The following is a 22,889-nucleotide window of genomic DNA, read 5'->3' on the forward strand; positions in this document are numbered from 1 at the left end:
GAATTGTGTGCTGTTTGCTAAAACTAACACTTCCAGAAGTGAAAGAAATCTACATTTGAAGTCTGTACAGCCATGCGAAATAATGTTCTTTTGCGGGTATATTTGCAGATAGTATGTGATTGAAGCTCAACAACAACAGTTCAACAAAAGGACAGGTTATTACAATGTTTGTCTACTGCTGAAGATGAACCCATTGAAAATCCAATTTGTTTAATACAATGGTTATATTGCCTCAATGTTGAAGTATATAAACCTATTCATTATGCATTTGATCAGACCTCTCTGCTGAACACCAGGAAGCAATAAATTCAATCAGAGTGCAACTGTTTTTCCATTAATTGTTTGCTATAGTGCTGTACAGATGGTTCCTACAAGTCATTACACGAAGAAATCGATTGCAATATTGTTCCGTTACGTTTGCATAATAGCTTTGTTTTACTTCATACTTGACATAAACATTTTTCATTCTAGGTTTCTTCCTCCTATATTTCATAAGCATTACAAATATTTGTATTCTATACATTTAATCCTTTTTTTTCAATTTATCCAATCACTTTCTGCACCCGCTTACTCTGAAATGGGTGATAGGGCCAATTTCAGCAAGAGGCTGTTTACATCTGTGACAAGTGACTTCAGTATCGTAAGAAACTGGAACATCAGAGGAAACCGTCGCAGACAAAGTGAGAAGTTCACACAGAGTTTGAGTCCAGCACCTTCTTTATTATTAAATAACATGAGACAGTTTGGCTTTTAATGTCTTTTTACAAATCTAATCTATGTTGTGCAATTCAAAGTGTCTGCATTGTATCTTGCAGTGAAGTTGTGAATTCATGTGCAATGCGTAAATATACTTAACGTGAACACATGTGGGTGCAGCCGTAGCCAGTGTTCCTTCTCAGGAGCCATGCATCACTCTTTTGTATCTTACAAACTTATCTACAGGGAAACACAGTCTGACAATAGCAAAAGCTAAAGGCAGCTATCAGAACAACATCATACATATCATTACCAGCTGTCAGTATTTGTTTTTAACTGAGACGTTATAGTCAAACACACTGTCCAACTTTTCTCAAACGTGTGTTGTCTTTATTGCACCGGCTTACAATGACAAAGTCCTATTGCAAAACTCATAAAGTTCTTCTTTCTCAGCCATTTGAACGTTAAGAGGTTCTTAAAATTGCAATTATTATAATACATACTCCAATAATTACCTGACATTGTTAAACACATTGTAAAACATTGCACAATAACAATGACTGAATATATATATTTTCAATAAAACACACAGAATGGAAATGCACAGAATAATGAACACAATGGGAGACAGGAGACAGCTCTGACGAGATAAGCTGGCAGGTCAAAACATGGCACAGGAGAGGATAAAGATGGGAAAGAGAAAGGAAAGGAAAGCAGACTTGATAATCAAAGATGAGATGGGGAAATCAGGGGAAATCGTGTGAGGAAATAGACAGACGAGAGCTATAAGTAATAGCTGATGATGGAGTCCCAGAGAAGAGCATGAGACAGAGATGAGAGACACAATACCAGAAAAAGAGAAAGGAGACAGTTCTGTGTTAAATGTGAAAGAGCTGCAGGAGGGATAATTCCCAAAGTAATTTAAGTGGGAGACAGACAGAAGTAGACAAAAAGAGAGTGAAAGAGACTGGACAAAGACACGTTTCTCACATAAAGAAGCTGATAAGTGGCTGGAGGAAGAGTCCCACTGTTCCCAACACACACACGGTCACGAAAACCCAGAGGAAGATCCTGTCGATGACCATGGCTACGTACTTCCAGTCGTCCTCCACCTGAGGAGAGGAAGGACATTTTGAGTGTATAAGTCATAAATATATAACATACAAATTCATATAAAATAGCACTTTTCTTGCAAAAATGCTCCCAGCAAACTCTGCTTAATGATTATTGCAAAATGGGAAGTCACTTTGCTTTGTTAACATTACAACTGAATAGCTATAAGGGGTGTGGGCGTGTCTTTATGTGAGTTTGTGAGTTTCTGTGTAAAAGAGGCTAAGAGATGCTGCACTGTTTACCACCATGGCTACTGGTGGAGTGGTTTTGTACAGTGTGTGTGTGTGTGTGTGTGTGTGTGTGTGTGTGTGTGTGTGTGTGTGTGTGTGTGTGTGTGTGTGTGTGTGTGTGTATACATATAGTATGGAGTATCCCTCAATCAGTCAGGTGTGGCCAATAGGATCTTGGCTGCACTGACCATAATGCCATTGTGTGCTATTCTGCATGCATCAAAGAAATATCCCAGCTGTGTTACGAAAAGATGGAGCTGAAGCAACAAACATATCAGGACCATCCAGAGGGTGCAGGAGGCGTACACAAAGCCCTCCATCTGCAACCAACAAGCAGCTTTCCTCTCCCTTTATAGCTCAGTGTGAATGGCTTTCCCCACCTTTTGCTAAGCCAGGTAGAATATCCACACGCTGCAGAGATAACAGACGTACAGTATTGCTTTGTTGTTGCATGTTTATGTTTATTTGTGTGCTGTGTACATTGTGGGGTCTTACTCTGTGCACACCCATCTGGGGACAAAACTCTGGTCCCCACACGGTCAACCATTTATTTCAAGGCATTAGAACCAAGTTAAGTTTAAGGTTGGGGTTGTTGTTAGTGATCTCAGCCTCTGTGATGACCCTCTACCTCTGCCATGGCTTGGCGGTTTTGTCTTTCCCTTGCCTTGTGGCCCACCTGTACCACAAAGTAAGTTCAACATACCCAGGGTATCTTTTGGTTATCTGGCTTCACTAACGGCCGCGATCCCACTTAACGGCCCCATGGATTTTGTTATGAACTTCACATAAGGGGTGGGGGTTCAGCTCAAGACCGAGACTAAACATGGATGATTCTGCTGTCAGCAGAGCGGCACATTTTACAAATAAAGAGAGAACTGTAATATTAGACAAATACGCAGAAGTAATAATTCAGGCTGAGAGTAAAGCAGTTTAAACTGCCAAATGAAGGAAGGACAGGTAACAAGAAATAGCCTACCTACTGTGTGAATGCGTAAATTAACACATCTATAATATTACTGCTTAAACATCTTGTCAACAGAAAAAGGCTCACTGGGAGAGCTGAGTAGAGCTGAGTATAAATACAGGTGCTTATTCCGTTAAGTTAAGTGGTGTGTATGACAATATTGTAATCGTATTCCTTCAGCTGCAACCCTGGCGAAACGGACTTGGGAGCAAAAATATATTTAACAACATAATTCTAAGCAGTAAGAAGATTTGCTTCCATAACTTGTTATCACCCACCACGTCCATTAAAGTAACCGGAGCAAAGTAACACTGCACCTAGTCAGTGACTGTAAGACACGACTCTGACATGTCTCACTGCAACACACAGCTCAAGAAGCTGACGTGACACTGCCGGAGTTACAGCTGAAAGACTGAGGCGAAAGTATTGTCATAAATGCCATAAGAACCTCCGTTGTGGAACTCAAGACCCAGAGTTAACCCTGAAGTTACCTCGCTAACTCCAAATGTTTTGTTCTGTTTTGAGTTTTATACTTAAATCACCCAACACAACACCTTCACACTGGTCTACTGATCATTTTACACAGTTAGTCAGTATACTTAACTATTTAAGTTAATACATTCAATATGATTTTCCCACTACAGTTGAGTGTAATTATTTTGTTTTTTGCCTCAGAGTTGGGTTATGACACCTAGTCCCATAAATATAGTAGTTTAAGGTTATGTACGTCTCTATCAGTCTCTATCAGTATATATGTTAATTTGAATGTTTTCAGTTGTAATTTGGGACTGCTCTCGTGGCAGAAAATTATCAAATTCCACTGTAAAGGTGAAATTAATAACTTTGTCTTTATGTTCAAGATATAGCAAAATGTGTGCAGTAAAAATATAAATGTATATGTGTTATTTTACTTGATATGATGAAGTTTGACAACACTGGCACTGCCAACTCATCTGACAGAATATAATGCCAAACACAAATATCAATTTCATTATCAAGACAGCTCAAACTTGCTCTGGTACCTCTTTGGCTTTGTTGCGAGTCCTCATGTTCTCTGCGATGTACCTGACACTCTCTATGGCTTGCTTGATCTCTGGCGACACCACGGAAAAGGCAACAACAGCGTTGACAGCCGAAGGAGCATTCAACGGCCGCGGCACCTTGGGCACCTTGGGTACCTCTGACTCCTGTGGCCCCTGGGTGGGAGGTGCCTGTGGGGGGGGAGGAGGAGGAGGAGGTGGAGGTGGAGGAGGTGGCACCATCGAGGGAGGGACAGGAGTCGGTACCTCTTTGCCTCTGTAGGGGCACCTCCTGTTCATGTCCCGGTTCACCTCACCGTACTCCACACAGTTCATGGAGCCACCAGCGGAGGCAGCCCCTCCTCTTCCTCCCCCTGTCCCAACATCCAGCGGTGGAATCGCAACACCCCCAGTTATACCCCCAATGCTTACACTTCCTGTGCCACTTCCTCCTCCTATGCTGTTCTTTCTCTTTTTGTTTCCTGCCCTCCTCCCTCCTCTTCCTGTAACACTGTCAGGGGAGGAGCAGCCCTGGTCGATGGGCCGCCTCATCAGCATCACCCTGGGCAGCACCCCGAGGAACACAGACCTCACCCACTCCGGCATTGTGTGAGTCATAGGGGTGCGGTAGTGGACATTCAGCACAAAGACAGTGATGACGATGCTGAGCGTGACAAAAATCATGGTGAAGAGGAGGTACTCGCCGATCAGAGGGATGACAAGTGACGTCGAAGGAATGGTCTCAGTGATGACCAGCAGGAACACAGTGAGAGAAAGGAGGACGGAGATACAGAGGGTGACCTTCTCGCCGCAGTCAGACGGGAGGTAGAAGACCAGCACCGTGAGGAAGGAGATGAGGAGGCAGGGGATTATGAGGTTGATGGTGTAGAAGAGAGGCAGGCGGCGGATGTAGAAGGAGTAGGTGATGTCCGGGTAGATCTCCTCGCAGCAGTTGTACTTGATGTCATGCTTGTATCCTGGTGCGTCAATGATCTCCCACTCTCCACTTTCCCAGAAGTCTTTCAAGTTTACCTAAAGAAATGCAAATGTGAAGTGAATATTTTGAGGGTAAATTTATATTTGAAAAACCAACAGTTTTTCGTGTTGTGTGGCAAAATAAAAAGCAAGTCTGTTTAAAGAGACAAAATCAGTGAATAGTTTAAATGTTCAAAGGTTGCCTCTAGTAAATTGTGACACCTCACTAAATGTTTTTTGGCATAAAAGTGAAGGAATTTAATAGATGTTTTCTGAATAGATTATATGAGCACATAAAAGGGCATTGTGCCTCAGTACTGAAACCTTCCTGGTAATATCTCAATGAGTTCCCACAAAAAAATACAATATTGCGATGTAAACATGTCATGTCGAATACAACTGCATGACTGCTGCAGTTTAATGGCCAGGATCCCTCCCCATATGCCCCAGAGACTCCTTCTGACCTTTGAGCCAATCAGCACAAGGTCAATCTTGGCCTTGTCATAAGTCCAGGAGCCAAACTTCATGGAGCAGTTCTGGTAGTCAAAGGGAAAGTAGGTGATATCCATGGGGCAGGAGGATTTGAAAATAGCTGGAGGAACCCACGTGATGGTGCCATCGAACTTCAGCAGAGCCTTGGTCTTGTCTTCCACAAGGAAGTCACCCACAGCACTGTGAGAGATGTAAACGACAGGTCAGTTAAAGGCTATTTCACACAAAAGATGGAGAGCATAAATAAATAGCATTAGCATGTAGGAAGAAGACTAAGGGAATAATTAAATTGTTAAAGGCCTAACTCTGCACAGTTGTGTTTCTCATCATATAGGCAAGCTAAACATGGAACTCTTCTTTAGCATTTGTGCACTAAAACTTACTTGTTGTACAAAACAATATCCGGCCTCCAAATCTTATTGGAAGGAACACGTATGAACTCAATCCCATCGTACTCAACAGGGGCCCATTTCAGTTTGTAGTCGTTCCAGACCTAAAAGACACACAAAACTTAGCATGAATAAAAAAATAATGTGTCATCACTAATGCTGTTACATAAAAAATAGAACTCACTCACATGTCTCAGCCACAGATTGGTTTCCATAATCTGATTCACCTCATCCTGAAAAAAAAGCAAAGTAGTCACCAAGAGAAAAGGATGCTTTTATAAAACATATGATTTGTTTGTTTAGAGATGTTTATTCTCTTACCACTTTGACCAGTTGAGACATGGAGACCTCAAACTCCACTGTGACTGGATCTGATACATTCTCCACTGGTCGGATGAACTGGTTGTACCTCCTGAACAACCTCCGAAATAATCTGTCCTCTCCCTTGGATGAAAAACAGCCTCATAAAAGAAAGAAGAAAAAGCTGTCAATACTTAAATACATTCGTACACACCTTGGCTCTTTAGAGATCTGGCACTAATAAAACATAGATCAAGCCAGATATTCCACTTTTTATTGGAAGGGGTGTAATGTAATCCCGGGTCACTAAAGAAGTGAGGTATGCATTAAAAAGTCATTGAGTGAAGTGAAAACATCTAACTTAAGATGTGAGAAGTGTCCATACTGAATTCTACATGCTAGCTGTGAAACTTCTCAGGCTGAACTGAATTATATTTAAAAAAGTCAAAAGTGTTTTTTAGTTTTTTAAACTGTTAATTTCACTTCTTCACAAGTATACTTTAGGGTATTTGGCAAATGATTGTTCTTGAGTGGAGATGTTAAAGGTCAGTTCAACCAGTTATATGTATACAATATTTAAGGTAATTACTTAGATAAACACTAATAAATTACCTTGAGTGTCATTCTAGATGTTTTTTTCTTTTCCAATGGTGGTCTTAGGGACCACAGCAGATTTTCTGCCAGACGATATCCACAGCTCTCAAAGTCTCTATAAATCTGGGTTTAAATCCTTTTTTTTTTTTTTTTTTAAGTTTGTGGGTCTTACTAGTGGTCAAAATGTTGGAGATTCACTGCTTTAAATGTAGGTGTTATGGAGCCCCTTAAGACAAAAAGTGTAAATTAATTTGACTTGATTTAAGGTCAGCCACTAAAAATAATTTCACATTACTTTCTGCTCAAGAAAATCTTCCAATGATACATCAAGCAGTACTTTCACCAGAAAGCCTTGAGACATGTTTCATTCTTTCAAAAGAAAGTGAGAGATGTGGATGAAGCAAAGAAAGCCACAGGCAGAAACCGTCACATTGAATCTCCTGAAAAACTTCACAATTTGCTCACTGTTCTCACTTACACGTTGTAGCTTCTGCAGAAAGACTAAGCAATATGTTCCAGTGACAGTGGATATCCTAAGCAAATATACCTGGATGTCAAAAAACATGTTATAGTTTGCTTTAGATGAAAGGACCCTTTAACTGTCAAATCTTTGCTGTGGATGGCGCGAAGGCTGTGAGAGAGCAAAGTGTGTTTCTATTTCCTGTTTACAGAGGGGAAGCAAGGCCTGCAAGCTTTTAGGAAATCTCCAAATATAAGACGCTTTAAGCAAAGCATTACTGTGTGTCTTTGACCAAGTGTGTCTGACCAAGTGTGTGTGCAGGATGTGTAAGGCTGGACTGGTGGTCATATAGTGGAACACTGCTACTCGTTACACTGGTGGCCTGTAGACCCAAGCATAAAAAGTTGCCTCACTCACAGCACGCACTCTCATCATCAGCACAACCTCATAAAGCACCAGTGGCTGCAAGGAGTTTAAAGTCCTCTCTACAGTACATAGAACATAGAAAAACATGAAAATAAACATAATCTTTCAATTCCTCTGTATCTTCATCCATATCTTTGAAAAGCCTCTTTTCTCTGTTGCTGTTTTCTTATTGATAACTGGTTTGTTACTGCATGGCCTTGGATTTCAAACTGCATACATTATTCAACATGGTTCCAAACCATCCAACTTGCACTTACCGAGCTGCGGGAACCATTTTAGAGATGGAGGCAAATGTGCTACGCCAAAAGGGCAAATGGGTCACAACCCATATACACACAGATAGCCACATTCACTGAAAAGGTTTGTTTCCCTGGCAACAATTAAATAAAACATGGCCCGTTAATAGGGCACTTTCTTTTTGCGCAAGTCAGTTACCTCTCGACAAACCAGAAGCTCGTAAACATAATTTACACAAACCTTACTTTGATATTTTCTTTATTAATTTACTCTTCATCATCTTCAAAGATATCATATATTAATAATGTGTATGCCATATATTAAAATTGAACTTTGTACAAGGAGAACCAATAACAGTGTATGTTTCAGATTAAATAGATTTGTACGTACACATTTGCCTTGGAGAGAGTTTTTCAACGAGAAAGCAACTAGCACACATTTGTGGCAATACAAACATGTGAAAATAAGCAAATAAGAATTAGAAAATAAATATGTTTGTATTGCAGGCTATTAAACTAGATGACCTAAGCTAGTATGGTTGGGCTTTAGTATTAGCAATATGCATGTCTTCCACCCACAATAAGATCCCATTCACGTACCTTGAATAAAAATAATTTCAGTAGGAAGGTACTTTCATAAAACATCTTTTTTTTAAAGAACCTTTATGCGAAAACAAATATTTCATATTCAGTGTCTGTACAGTAAACTCATAAAGCAGTTTGTCCATTTATTGCCATTGGGAGTACACGTAGATGAATATCTTGCAGACATCTCAGATTACAGTCTGTCTGGTTTCTCATTTTGGGAAGCTTGTTCAATTACTCATGTTGAAAAACATCTGACTCGCTAGGGCCAGGGAAATAAAAATGTAATTGAAGTGTATCCCTGTTATTTTATTTGAGGGTCAATCTGAATCTGAAGCATGTGAAGCAATATGACACAGTGAACACGTTTCTTAAGATTTCTACATTTACAGGTTTTAACAACACTTTTAATTTAACCTCATAGGGGACTAACACAGCTCAGGGGTAAACTCAGTTTACAGAGCTAAAAAATTCAAAAACACTCACAACACTTACATAATCACAACATCTGGTGCACATAAAACAATGACCAAACAACAAACACAGTTATGATTCTGGACACATAAATGAGGGAGAATATGCAATGACCTTGCGTATCCCCATATATTACACATGCAATTACATTTAAATCTTTACCCCTCACTCCCCTAACTATTTCAAGTTCAGATGGAGCACACACAGTGGGCTGCAGGCCAGCAGAGACATACACAATTCATCAAGTTCATTGAGGTAAATGAAAATCAGGTCACACAGCTTTTTTTCCCCATCATGTTTATTCCCCCAAACATTTTCTGCTTACATAGCTTTCATCAAATCATCAGGATCGCCACCCCGAAGGAAGGTAATGTAGCCAGAACCATTTGGGGAGTAAAAATGGAGAAAAACCTGATTTGATCTTACTTACTTTGATCTAAGTTTTGTGTCTTATTCTAAAGCTAATTAACTAAAAATTAATCTGAAAGCTGTCAGATCTAGTTATATGGGTGAGCCTTTGCATTTGCTATACCCCTTTAAAATTCTCAACAAGTTTCCTGAGGTCACTGGCATAGAAGAGTTGAGTCTTAAAGCTTAATGAGAGGGCCTCCCTCCTGAGACTCATGGGTAATTTCAGCTCTTGGTACCTGCCTTGACAACTGCCCGCTGCTCCCTGATTCGCTGCACACACAGAAAAGTTGTCTAAGCCTCTAATTGGGATAGGGGAAACCAGGACACTTATAATCAGTCAATTAATTGGACCTTTTGTTCACTGTGACCAAAAAAAAATGAAGCCAACATTGGGTTTTTTTTCTCTGTTGGCACATTCACTCCTCTAATGCCCTTTTTTGTTCTGCCACTGAAGATCTCAGACTTAATTTAAAGGAAGTTAATTCTAACCTCTGCTCTTTCACCACAGATAATTCTGCACACGCACTGCTTGCTGTAGTCTGGTACCTAAATAAGGATTTAATTTGTGTGGCTCAAAGAGAATTTCTGAGTTTTCCTGTGAAAAGGAAAGCCAGTGAGCAAGTTAAAGTTAAAATCCAGAGCACATGTAATTCCAACTGATCCAGATGTGGAATTATGTTTTCAACCAGTGGCGGTGCGTCAATAGAGGGCGCTAGGGCGCCGCCCTCTTAAAATTTTGCGATAAAAAAAAAGAAGAAAAATAATATATAATATATACTGTCAAAAAACATTATATACCAAATAATTTAAATAAGAAATATACTGTGTTGACGCGCTAAATGTGTGTGGGAGACCGTAAGCCCCTGTCAACAACCACTTAAGTTAAATGTGACCAAATATAATATATCGCCATTCATCATCACTGAGAAAAGCCCCTCCCCTCTGTCGGGGCGCCGGCCAAATGTGAGTCTTTAGGCTCATTCGAGATGAGCCAGTTCTGCGCAGAATCGATCGGCGGCGATCGGCGCGCAATGCATGCCGGTTAGATTTGTGTCCGACTTGCTCCCGACTTGCTCTGACGTCATGCACACGTGGTCGATACTCTCACGAGTTCAAGTCGCCGTCGATTTCAGAGTCAGCCGCCGCAGTTGCTTTCCAACGACTGCGTGGCCCAGTGCATGATGGGAAACGCCTGGCTGTCGCCACATCAGAGAGCTGATTGGCTCTTAGATCTGACAGCAAACACCACGTGTTGTAGAACATCCATATTTTATGTGTAGTTGGAATACTTAACGCTGGATTATTGACTATTAGTCTCATGTTTGATCTAAAAGCATTTATTGTGTGGTTGTTAATACAAAATCGTATTTATACGACACACATCAAAAGTACTAGTAATGTATTTTGGTCAAAAGACCAAAGGATGCAGCTACACACACATTTCTACATAAATATTGTGGCATCACAAGGGGACAGGTAGTGGACGGGCGCTACAAAATGGCCGCCAGGGCAAGAACTACATCTCCCAGCCTGCCTCACCGCTCACCCAGCTGCAGCTGCTTAAGGCACCTGATTGAGGCAGGGCTGGAGGACTTAAAAGAGAGCACCTGGGAAGGAGAAAGGACAAGCGGAAGGTGAACCCACAAGCCCAGGGGGTGGTTGCAGAGCTGGAAGCCGCCCGCGTCGTGGGGCCTGGGCCAATTCAATGGGCCTATCAATGTCCAAATGAGCTGGTTTGAGGCGATCAATGGAGAGTCGTTCCGGTTTACCACCCATGTCCACCACAAAATGTTTGTCTCCCGTCTCCAAAACACGGAATGGGCCCTCGTAGGGCGGGCGTAGCGGCCCCCTGTGAGCGTCGTGGCGAATAAAGACGTATTCAGCCGTCTGAAGCCCAGCAGGGATGTGCGACTGAGGGAGGCCGTGACGGGAAGTAGGGACAGGAGCAAAAAAATCTTGCATTGTCCAGCAGTGCGGCCCGTTGGAGAGTCGCAGACCAGGGAACGGTGGAGGTAGGGACAAAATCCCCTGGAACCCGCAGTGGTTGGCCATAAACAAGCTCCGCGGATGAGGACTGCAGGTCCTCCTTCGGTGCAGTCCTGATGCCAAGTATCACCCACGGGAGCTTGTCGACCCAGTTGCTGTCCTTGAGGCCGGCACGAAGAGAAGCCTTCGTTGACCTATGAAATCGCTCACAGAGCCCGTTAGCCTGCGGGTGGTATGCAGTCGTGCGGTGGAGTTTTGTTCCGAGGCTCTGGGCCACCGTGTTCCACAGCTCAGATGTGAACTGCGCGCCCCGGTCAGAGGATATGTCCGAAGGGGTGCCGAAATGGGCCACCCAGGTGCCGATAAATGCCCGTGTCATCTCGACAGATGCCAACGACGTCAGTGGCACAGCCTCAGGCCAACGGGTAGTCCTGTCAAGCATGGTCAACAGGTAGGTGAAACCCTGAGAGGAGGGCCCACTAGATCCACGTTAACATGGTCAAACCACCTCTCTGGCATCGGGAACAACTCTAACGGGGCTTTAGTGTGGTGGTGTACTTTGGCCCGTTGGCACTCAAGGCAAGTGGTAGCCCAGTGTCTTACGTCTTTTTTGAGGCTGTGCCAAACAAACTTTGCCGTCACCAGCCTTTGCGATGCCTTCGAACCAGGATGGGAGAGACCATGGATGGCATCAAAGACGCGTCGTCTCCACCCCGTGGGAACGATTGGCCGAGGACTGCCTGTGGAGACGTCACACATGAGCGTGGTGCCGGCTTCACCAAAAACCACATCCTCAATTTTCAAACCCGTAGTCGAGGTCCTCAAGGTGTGCACGTCTGGGTCTGCGGTCTGGTCCGCTGCCATGCGGCTGTAATCCAGACCAAGCTGGACTGCCCCTGCCACAGCCCGTGACAGGCAGTCCGCCACCTGATTGTCCTTACCGGCCACGTGCTGTAAATCCGTGGTGAACTCGGAAATGTAGGACAGATGACGTTGCTGCCGGGCAGACCACGGCTCGGCCACCTTGGCCATGGCGAAAACCAGTGGCTTGTGGTCGACAAAAGCGGTGAAGTGTCAACCCTCTAGCAGGAAACGAAAGTGTCTGATGGCGAGGTAGAGACCCAGCAGCTCCCGGTCGAAAGTGCTGTACTTGCACTCGTTAGAGCGCAGCTGGCGGCTGAAGAAAGCAAGCGGCTGCCAAGCCCCGCCTACCCACTGTTCGTAGACGGCACCGACAGCGTAGTCCGAGGCGTCGGAGGTGATGGCGATGGTGGCTGCAGGATGAGCCAGCATGGTGGCCTGCGCCAGGGCTGCCTTAGTGTCAGTAAAAGCCTTGTCCCTGCCCTCAGTCCAGTCCACAGCGTGCGTGGGCTTACCTTTCAAGGCCTCGTGCAAGGGCTGCATAAGCTGAGCGGCTCGAGGAATGAAACGGTGGTAGAAGTTCACCATGCCGAGGAACTCCTGCAGGGCTTTCACGGTGAGCGGGCGTGGAAACTGCGTGACCGCCTCCACCTTCGATGGGAGCGGCACTGCACCGTCCTTGGTGGCTCTGTGTCCCAGGAAGTCAATGGTGGAGAGACCAAACTGGCACTTGGCAGGGTTAACAATCAGGCCATGTTGGTTGAGCCGCTCGAAAAGCGTTCGGAGGTGTGACAGGTGCTGAGATTTGGACGTGCTCGCCACCAGAATGTCGTCCAAATACACAAAAAGAAAAGGCAGGTCACGTAAAACAGAGTCCATGAGGCGTTGAAAAGATTGGGCTGAGTTTTTAAGGTCGAACGGCATCCTTAAGAACTCAAAAAGACCAAACGGCGTGATCACGGCCATTTTCGGAATGTCCAGTGAATGCATGGGCACCTGATGATAGCCCCGCACGAGGTCTACCTTAGAAAAAATCACCATACCGGCCAGGTGTGCTGAAAAATCCTGTATGTTCGGGACCGGGTATCGGTCAGGTGTCGTTGCCTCATTAAGCCGCCGGTAGTCGCCACATGGGCGCCAGCCGCCACCAGGTTTGGGGATGATGTGAAGGGGTGACGCCCACGGGCTGTCGGATCGGTGGACTATTCCAAGGCGTTCCATGTTAGAAAACTCAGCCTTAGCAACGGCAAGCTTGGTCGGGTCGAGGCGCCGAGCACGGGCGTAGACGGGTGGACCAGTAGTGGCGATATGGTGCTCCACACCATGCTTCACGGCCGACGCAGAGAAAGTGGGCTGAGTGAGTGCTGGAAAACCAGCCAGCAAACGGTGGAAGTCATCCGATGTGGAGAGCATGCCAGACAGTCGTATGGGGTCAGCCCCGCTGAGCGTGCACGTATAAGAGCAGAACGTGACAGTGTCGATCAAACGGCGGTTCTTAACATCCACCAACAGTCCATGCGCACACAAAAAATCAGCGCCAAGGAGGGGAACGGCGACTTTTGCCGTGACAAAATCCCAGCCAAACCGATGCCCTCCAAAGCGCAAATCAATGTACCTTGTGCCATACGTGTGGATGGGGGTCCCATTAGCCGCTTCCATCGGGGGGCCATGGCTGTCGGTCACCATGTCCAAACGGGATGCAGGCAGGACGCTCCTCCCGTGTCGCACAGTAACGGCGCCCGGAGATGTTGTCATGGATGAAAAGTAGCCTGCCTACGCGGCCGTTGCTCATGGCCACTAATGAGCGCCGGCCTGGGCGTTTCCCAACCCGCCGAAACTGCATGGTGAGCGGCATTTATGAGCCTTCGGTCCAAACTTCTCGTGATAGAAGCACAAGCCTGAAGAAGACTGCTGCCGACAAGAAGAGGTTGCTGCGACAAGTGGGGAATCCTCCATTGTCACAGGAGCGACGTGCGCGACACAACGTAGTAGTACCGTGTTGCATCAGCGGTTATCTCCCGCAGCGCGAACTGCGCCTCCGCCTGGGCAAACCACGCTGACGATTCCCAGAATTCAGGGAGTTTGAGGGGAACAGCGTTCGCGGCCATGGTCGAGTCGTGTTTGCGAATACGCCGAGCAAACAAACGTCGGGGTCACCAGTGAGGAACTTGCATTTAAAAGTAAAAGGCAATTCCTTCAGTTGAGAACACAAGTCGTGTCTCGTTGATTTTACATGTCGAGAAAAAAACACAAGATGGCACTACCCTCTAACCTAACAAGCATTGGGGCATACGTCATCAACCACAGTCGAACTCTTAAAGGGACCGCGATCCCGGAACAGTAATAGCTACGTGTATAACACATTACTTGAATAACTGCATGAAACAACAGTGTATAGAACCACACTAAGCACAAGGGTGAATTATGAAGTCACAGTCACTACAATATCATGACAGAAGCTGTGTGTACACAGTAGAATATGAGTGCATGACAGCCACCCCTTCTACCACACAAAACCAACAACACATCACACACACATCACACACACATCACAGCCAACATTAGCGACACATGCATATTAATGACCATTTTCACAAATAAACCAGTGGAAGCAGCAGCCAAAATGAGACCAGTTGGTACAGTGGCCATGCTCCATCCGCTTCTTCCGGCCAATGTAACATTATGCAGGTTAAAGTTGTACGTCCGACAAAATAATAATACAAAAGTCCCTCCCCAGTGCTTTCACCCCCGCTCACTCTCATAAATAATAGACAGTGTCTAAAACAAGAATAATTGTATGCAGCCATGCCAGCGGATGTGTGAGGCTGTCTTTGGGCACAGCGGCACTTTCGAGCTGAATGCTAATTTCAGCATGCTAACAACCTTATAGTGGTGTGAGAGAAAACGCCAGAGCATCACCAAAGGCATTAGGATACTTCGCCTGACTGTTTGTACAACATGTCAATAGGAATCCATCTTATAGTAGTTTAAATATTTGAATCCGTGCCAAAGTGGTGAACCAACCGACATTGCTATCGAGAGCCACGCTGCTATCTACCCACCAAATGGCTCTTGTCTCGTGTATGTTGATTTGTCTCAAGCTTTAGATGAAAGTTTTTAATCATTGTAAACAGAAATGTATTTGCCTCTGATGATGAAAATCACATGATGTCAGCTTGCCAATCACAATTCACTTTCCCAGACATGCACTCTTTCCTTCCCCTGCCTTTGTGATGCAGTAAGAAAATAATGAGGTTTTGCTCTGAGGCGGATCAAGCAGTCATGCATTTCACCCTTAAATAACCACATTGATTCAGAATTAGCAAGCCAAACAGTAAGTCTGTGCCCGTCTCTCGTGTCTACAGGAGCCCAAAGCTTCAGAGGGAGCCGTGGCCTGTGGGAAGCTCTTTGATCATGCATGTGCTTAACAGGATGAGCCTGGCAGCGAGTGGTGGACAATCTGAAGAAACTAATTACCCTCCAATAATACACTGCTGTGTGTGTGTGTGTGTGTGTGTGTGTGTGTGTGTGTGTGTGTGTGTGTGTGTGTGAAGGGAGATACAAAAGAGGGAGAGAGAAACAACGCAGAGAAGATAGATTAGGAGAGAAGTTACAGCAAGAGGAAGCAGAGTAAAGCCCGATGTCGTGTCTTCGCTCTCCAGGGTTTTTGATGGCCTGACTGTGACATGCTGAGTGACGCACAAGAGAATCCACAGTGATTACTGCATGTGCTGTGACCATCCCATTGAGCATATGCGTGTCTTCATTTATGAGGGATCGTCTACAGTATATAGTGTATGTACTGTGTGTACGCACATGTTGCTATTTATGTACAGTATGTCCACTCACAGTTGATGTGATTCACTCTGATGCATGAAATTCAATGGATGCTTGCCTCCATGCTTTCATCTCAGAAAATGTGTGAGTTTTTAGGTCAGATTCGCGAAATGTTTTTTTATGTATTGTTTATTGTAATTAAACTCACATTTTCATTTAAAAAATAGGACAATTCTCCAAATGTAAATATGGTATAATGGGACAACCGCATATCTAAGTACCCCAATGCCAAACTATGTTTACTATAAACAAAAAACAAAACTTCTGCCAAATGTTGAGAACAAGATAGACAACATCAGCCCATGGCTTTACTTGATAGACATGGACAGGAAGAATATATATATAGTAGTTTGAGATTGATTCTGGCATAACTCTTCCCTCACATTTGCTCTTACATTTCTATGCGTATCTCACAGACAGCAACGGGAAGTTCATCCCCTTTAACTTAAGATCAAAAGAGATTAACATTGAGACAGAGTGAACGCAGGCATCAACACAAGCACCAATGATATTCCCCAACATTCAGATGCTGCTCCTGTCATTTGAATTTATCCAGAGAATTAATCCACAGCCAGGCAGAAAGGAGGGAAAGAGAAGTGAGAGCGCCTTAAGGAGGTACTCAATACTCAGCCATTCTACAGAAAAGGTGTTTGAAAGATTCAACAAAATGTTTCCATGTGACCGATTATCAGCCCTAACAGCTGGGATTACCGTATGTTTAATTATAAAAATAGCTACAGATTATCAGGTTCTTTTTACAGCAGCAGCAAATAGTGTACGTCTTTTGCCCTCATTTCAAACCATTGGGAAAAATGCCTTTCCCAAAATGTAATTCACAACGCAATAAGTATTCATGAGATGAACTACACCTAAAAACTGTCCAAATGTAAATATTCTCCTGAATGTGCAAGTGACACTGCTATGCACTGTTCAATTGCCTCACATACAGTGGATAAATGTCCTTTCTAGGACAAGGAACCAGAAAGAACTAGAAAGTAGCTTTCCGACCCATTCAGGGAAGATGAGCAGCTGCCCGATCAAATTAACCATCTAATCTTCGTCCCGACCCTCACCTCCAGCCTCAGGCACTGAGTATTGGGAAAGCAATATGATAATGGGCACAGTAGATCAAATGACTTGTTAGCTGTAGTTGTGTAAGGCACAGTGAAGAACTAAGGCAGCAGAAGCTTTTCAGTTTCAAGCACTTGCTCATCCAAGGGTCTCTCAAGATGACAATGAAGCTGCCCGACAGCTTCCTCCCTCTGGAGTTGACTCAGGATATGCTGCAGAGATGACCATTCCCATATTGATCTGAAATTGTTTCAGGATGAATGAATGAATGAATATATACTTTATTAATCCCCAAGGGGAAATTTCGTGTCAAGTAGCAGCCGTTTACACAGAAAATAAGATAAGATATAAAAACAACAGGGATGAAAGATATATAAGATATATACAATAATAATACCAGTACTAATAAAAATAAAGATAAAAATAACAATAAAATAGCTGGGTGAAAGAAATAAGAACAGAGTATAAACAGTAAAAGTGCAAGAGTGCAAGTATGTATGTGCATATTAAGTGTGTGAGGTGTAAATACAATAACAGCAACAACAAACAATAGGAGAGTGCAAAAATGAAAATAATGTATGTAATATATGTATGTAATCCAGTAAGAGGAAGGAAATTCTTAAAGAAAGAGTGCTAGGCAGTGCTACTTTCCATGACCCAGGTGTGGGTATGTCAATGGAAAATGGATGAATGGCTGAATGGATCAATAGAGGGCTTACACTGTTGAACTACTGATGTAGGAAACTATAACATTTGAACAAGAGGCCCTGGAGCATCCTGTGTTCTTTTTGTAGCAAACTGAAATCATTCTTCCTGATCGTGGTTGAGTTTGACACTTTGACGAATACAGCAGGCGAATCGGTGAGGGCTTCAACGCTCAGCAGGGCGACATGACAAAGCAAGGCGTGGATGATGATTTGCTGATTTCAAGTCTCAGAGTGCACCATAGAGAACACGTTCAAACTGAACAAAAACTATTGCAGACAAGCAAAATAAAGAGATCATCATTAATTACTCTTGAAAATGGCAAATGGGATGGAAACACAAAAACATCAGATTCAAGATGGGAAACTAACAGCAAAATGTATGAGGGGTGGCACTGTTTTAATAGGGACCGGTGAGAACAAGGCTTAACTCTTGTCTGTTAATTAACCTTAAAAGTTTAAAGTTGTTGCAACTGGACTTCTGTTGCAGTAGCAAGACCACAAACACACAAAGCTACTGCCAAACAACACAAGGCTGGGTTAGCTTGTGTTAGCAGCTGGACATACACACAAAGTGGTCAGGACACATTGGCACACATATACATTAAAAACAATAAATTAAATTAATCATTGATTAACATCAATTAAAGGAAGGATTTAGATCAGTCTATAGAAAATGTAAACAAGTAAGGAGGAGAAATAAAAGTGGGGCAAAATGCTCAAAACCCCTGTCTTCCATCTGAGGCCTCTGTTGCTCAACGTCATATCCAGCTTTCGCTCCCTCCATTCTAAATTGTGACTCAGTTCATCGGCAGCACCAAAAACCAGGATGTCCCGGAGGAATCATTCAGCAGGGATGTCTGGAGAAGGAATTGTCTGTGTTTGTGTGTGAAAGAGTGTAAGTGTGTGTGGTGTTGGTTGGAGGGGAGTATGGATGTTTAAGCCAATCCATAGGCGGTGAAATAAGTCCTCTGCCTGTGGTGGTAACACCATGTGTGCGGGAGCGAGGGATCAGTTGCAATAATCACACGACAATCGCGTTAAGAGGATCCAGTCCTGAAGTCACACGCACAGAAGCACACACATACTCACTGATTGCCTGTCAGACTTTGATGCAACTATATTGCTTCTGGGAGAGAAACCAGAGAGCCGTTCTGTAGTTGCTAGCTCAGAGAAGAATTTAAGTCTGGCAGAAGAGCAAATGTGCTTGATGATGCTGCGATGCAAGCAGACAACTCCATAAGCAGATAAAGGCCTCAATGTCTTAATGTAAATCATGTTGAAGGCTGGTGAAAGAAAGAACACTTGATGGTTTGGCCACACCGCAATCTCCATTGTGAAGACTCAGTTGTAAAGACTTCTCTTTTCACTGGAGTATTTCTTTAATTATTAGCCGGGCAATGCAGTTGCTGCTCTCTTGGGTATAACTTGTTTAAAAAGGAAGATCCTCTTTACACTGTCAACATGCAACTGCAGCCTATTAAAAAGCACTGTAAAGTGAGTTAAGGGGTCAAGCCTCAAACATTAGAGGATCAGATCAGTATAATGCAGGCATGGCTGGACAATTCTCTCAATTATTTCTGCTGGAGATGATGTATGCTGCAGGGTAATGCATCATGCACTCATGAAAACTATCTTGTCCATTAATATGCCGATGAGCATCACAACCTATCACACAGGCTGTGACTTTATGTATCCTTACCCAATGTACTCAACTAACAGCCCCATGCTGTAGCTTTACAGATCCCACACACCTTACATCCAAGCGACTCCAGCCAGAGACGACTAAAATACCGCAATCCCATGGTCTGCAGGATCAGCTTTTCCTCTGTTATAGGGACGAATCACCCATACCTTCTGTAGCCCACTTATCGCTCCACTGGGAGTGTGTGTGTATCAATGTGTGTTTTCAGTCACTTATCTGCATACACAGCCTTTGTACAAAAAAAATCATCTGCAGCCAATGAGGGATTGAGGGAAGGGTGCAAGAGAGGACAGGTGGAGGACAAAGTGGAGCATAGACGAAGGTGATCGTCAAATTATTGAATTTCCCTCCAAATAGCAGGTCAACCCCCTCTATTAAGCAAGGACACAGAGGATTTCCTATGACTTGAGAGAACACAGTAGCTCTGTTCAACTGTGGAGAGTCTTGAGACTTTCATCCTTTCACGGCACCACTTTTTTTTTCCTTTTGAAATTTGCCAAGTTCAAGGGCGTCACGACAAAGCAGTTGGCCGTCGCAAATCTCTCTCGCTGAAGAGAATGAGAGAGACAGTGAAAGAGTCCATCCCACATGTCATACGGAGACATATCCCTTCTCCTCAGCGTTCAGTCTGCATCATGTTACAGGATGTGCAAAGCCAGTGTCTTTCTCGTCGACTGGAGCGTGACAACACAAAGCTATTTAGTGCTGCTCCCGAGAGGGGACACCGGGTAGCACATCTGGGACAAATTCACTGATGCACTCTGGGCTTTAAAGTAAAGAAAACAGTTTCATATAGCATGGCAGTGGTTCAACCTATAGCCAGAATAATTACTCCTCTCACAATTTTTTCAAACCACAGTTCCAGGAAAAATGTTGGGTTTGTCTTTTAGTCTGAGCGATACCCACAACGGCTGAGTAAATCAAGAAAAGACTCATAAATACCGCCCTTGAAAAGCTAAATACATTAAGTACACATTTAGGTCATGGTCCGAATCTGGATTTTTGACAGCTGTCTTAATATCTGTGTAAAAGCTAGCAGGTGAAATAGAGGTAGTAAAAAACTACAAACCTAATGAATGGACAATTCACATAACAGCTACTTAATTAGGCAGTTATGTTGAAGAACAAAATCTCAGCTAAACTTCTCCTAACTGGTTTATCAAAGAGTACGCATATATCTGAAATCAACTTTTGACTCTTGTGGGAATCATCCAATATTAAGCTATCTTTAAATTACACAAACTGTACATTTATTTTATTTACTTTATTTCGATGTCAACATTTAAAGTAGAAGGACAGGCAGACATCTAAACCTGTTTTTTGGAAACTGTTTTCCCCACTCGCATTCTGTGAGGATTAACCGAAGTCCGAGCAAATGCATGTCAACCTTTCTATCTGTCACACAATTTGCCATGCAGCTTGAACATGTTTCTTTCGTGGTTACTGCTCTCTGCCTTTGTGGGTCAGGATCTAAACTCAAATTTCAGCAACGAAGAACCCACAGTAAAAGACTGACCGGCAGCTGTTAAGGCGTAAAAACAACAGTGAGCACTTAGAACAAAATATGCTGCCAAAGAATACATTACCACTTCAAAGCAAGTTATGTTATCATTCACATCGAGACCCATTATGCTCCCATCGTAAAGATGCTCTCTCAAGAGGCATGCTTCTGTGTAGGCCTACTCTTTGTGGTTGTGAATGAGGTGCATTTTTGGGTTTAAAATAACTATTTAGTTTCATGTGAATGCAGCATTAAAGCAGTTATCTACACTTTGATCTGCTGTGGGTCCTCTGAGAGCCACTCAAGGACCCAACTTCAAAATCTGCTGTTTAAAAGCAGACAGGAGACTGACAGCCTGAACCAGAGATAGGAGAAGATATAAAATATGTGTGGAGGGAATTTTGGAAAGAAGAGAAAAGAAATGTATCACACAGAGAGCAAAACAAAACACAGACAACCTGACTGAGCGATCCAGCTTGATGGAATTTTATAAACCAAACCACAAGGGAAATGAGAGTATTGCACTTAAACTCTTGCTGCAGCATCAGGATCTATGGGTGCTACTGTACTTCAAATACCACTGAAACCCATTCAAATGCCCTGAAGCAAGAAACTGAACCACTTCAGCTCCATGACATCCATCCTGTGCCTAACCTTGACCTCTGACCTCTGTGGGTGTGAGGAGCCCACCACTCTCCATCTCTCATCTGGAGGATGAAATCAACATTGAAACGTATGTCTGTCACCAATGTGTTGGCTTGTTTTGTGAATGGATGGCTGCTTAGCTCTGGGTGATGAAGTTCAAATGAGACGAGTCACGATCACAGATCATCTCCCACGGAAAGTAAACCCCGAGCCCCTCCCTGCAACAGTGACTCCACAAGTTTCTACAGAATATAGGAGATTATTATTTACAGGCACGTGCAGTTTGTTCAGGTGAGCAGCACAACTACTCAGAACATGGTGTCTCCTGTTTTTATGGAGCAGCAAGCAAGATGCGCAAATGAAAATGGGAGGGGGTTCTCGGTTTCCTGCGAATTGTGCGCTCCTGAGCGTTCAAAGACAGGGAAAATAAAGAAGTATATTAAATAGTTTTGCACAAATTGCCAGTTGCAACAATAAAACGTGTTTGCATTTGACATCCTGCTCAAGTTTCGTTTATATCCACGTTATCCCGCTTGGTTGAATGTGGTCGTCGCTTAGGCAAAAGCGGTGTTCCCGGATCATCACTCAAAGGCGCACAAAGCAGTAGCCTAACACATGGTGGTCGGTGACTCATTGTAACTTAAAAGTAAGATATCGAGTAAGGTAGCAAACCATTCTCATGAGTCCTACATAAGTTGAAGGTGTTCCTAAAGTAACGAGTGAAATGCTACTTTTCTTGCCAGCATAGCGCCGACGCACGGCGCGCTGTGTCTTACCTTGCGCTGCGAGGACCACCAGCAGAAGGACGTGTGTTAGTTTCCCGGAGAAATTCATCGAGACATCGGCGCTTGACGATGCTTTCTGTGGATAAAAGACGATGCCAATGACGGAAGTCTTGTCAGTAACCCACTACAGACGTCTGTGAAGCCTTACGATTCGAGCAACATTTTCCTTTGCGCTCTCGAGCGTGGAGAGGTTGGACTCGCGGTGCGCTCTCCCGATATGACCAACTTCTTTCTGCACGTCCCACCTTCCCCCTCCCTCCATCCCCGCGTCCCACTCACTCACCCAAGGGCCAAACCTAGCGACCTGACTCACAGTGACTCACAGGTGATAGGTTTGGAATAATGAAATGGGTTTCATATGGTTCAAGGAGCGCGAGGGGGGGGTCCCATCTTACACAAAATTCTACTTGAACATTTAGTCTCATATTCA

At 43.8% G+C, this 22,889-nt stretch overlaps 1 protein-coding gene across 1 annotated transcript; it reads right to left on the minus strand.

Moving 5' to 3' along the window:
* Positions 1–1,682: 1,682 nt before the first annotated feature.
* Positions 1,683–22,508, minus strand: LOC306745920 (neuronal acetylcholine receptor subunit alpha-3-like; the record flags this gene model as incomplete). The annotated part of the gene is made up of 7 exons (XM_079228784.1): positions 1,683–1,808; positions 4,026–5,054; positions 5,462–5,669; positions 5,873–5,982; positions 6,067–6,111; positions 6,200–6,339; positions 22,451–22,508. The coding sequence occupies 7 exons, from the start codon at positions 22,506–22,508 to the stop codon at positions 1,683–1,685; spliced, it is 1,716 nt and encodes a 571-aa protein (XP_079084910.1).
* Positions 22,509–22,889: the final 381 nt, after the last annotated feature.

Source organism: Taurulus bubalis (assembly GCF_910589615.1).
Source record: "Taurulus bubalis genome assembly, chromosome: 13".
NCBI lineage: Eukaryota > Metazoa > Chordata > Actinopteri > Perciformes > Cottidae > Taurulus > Taurulus bubalis.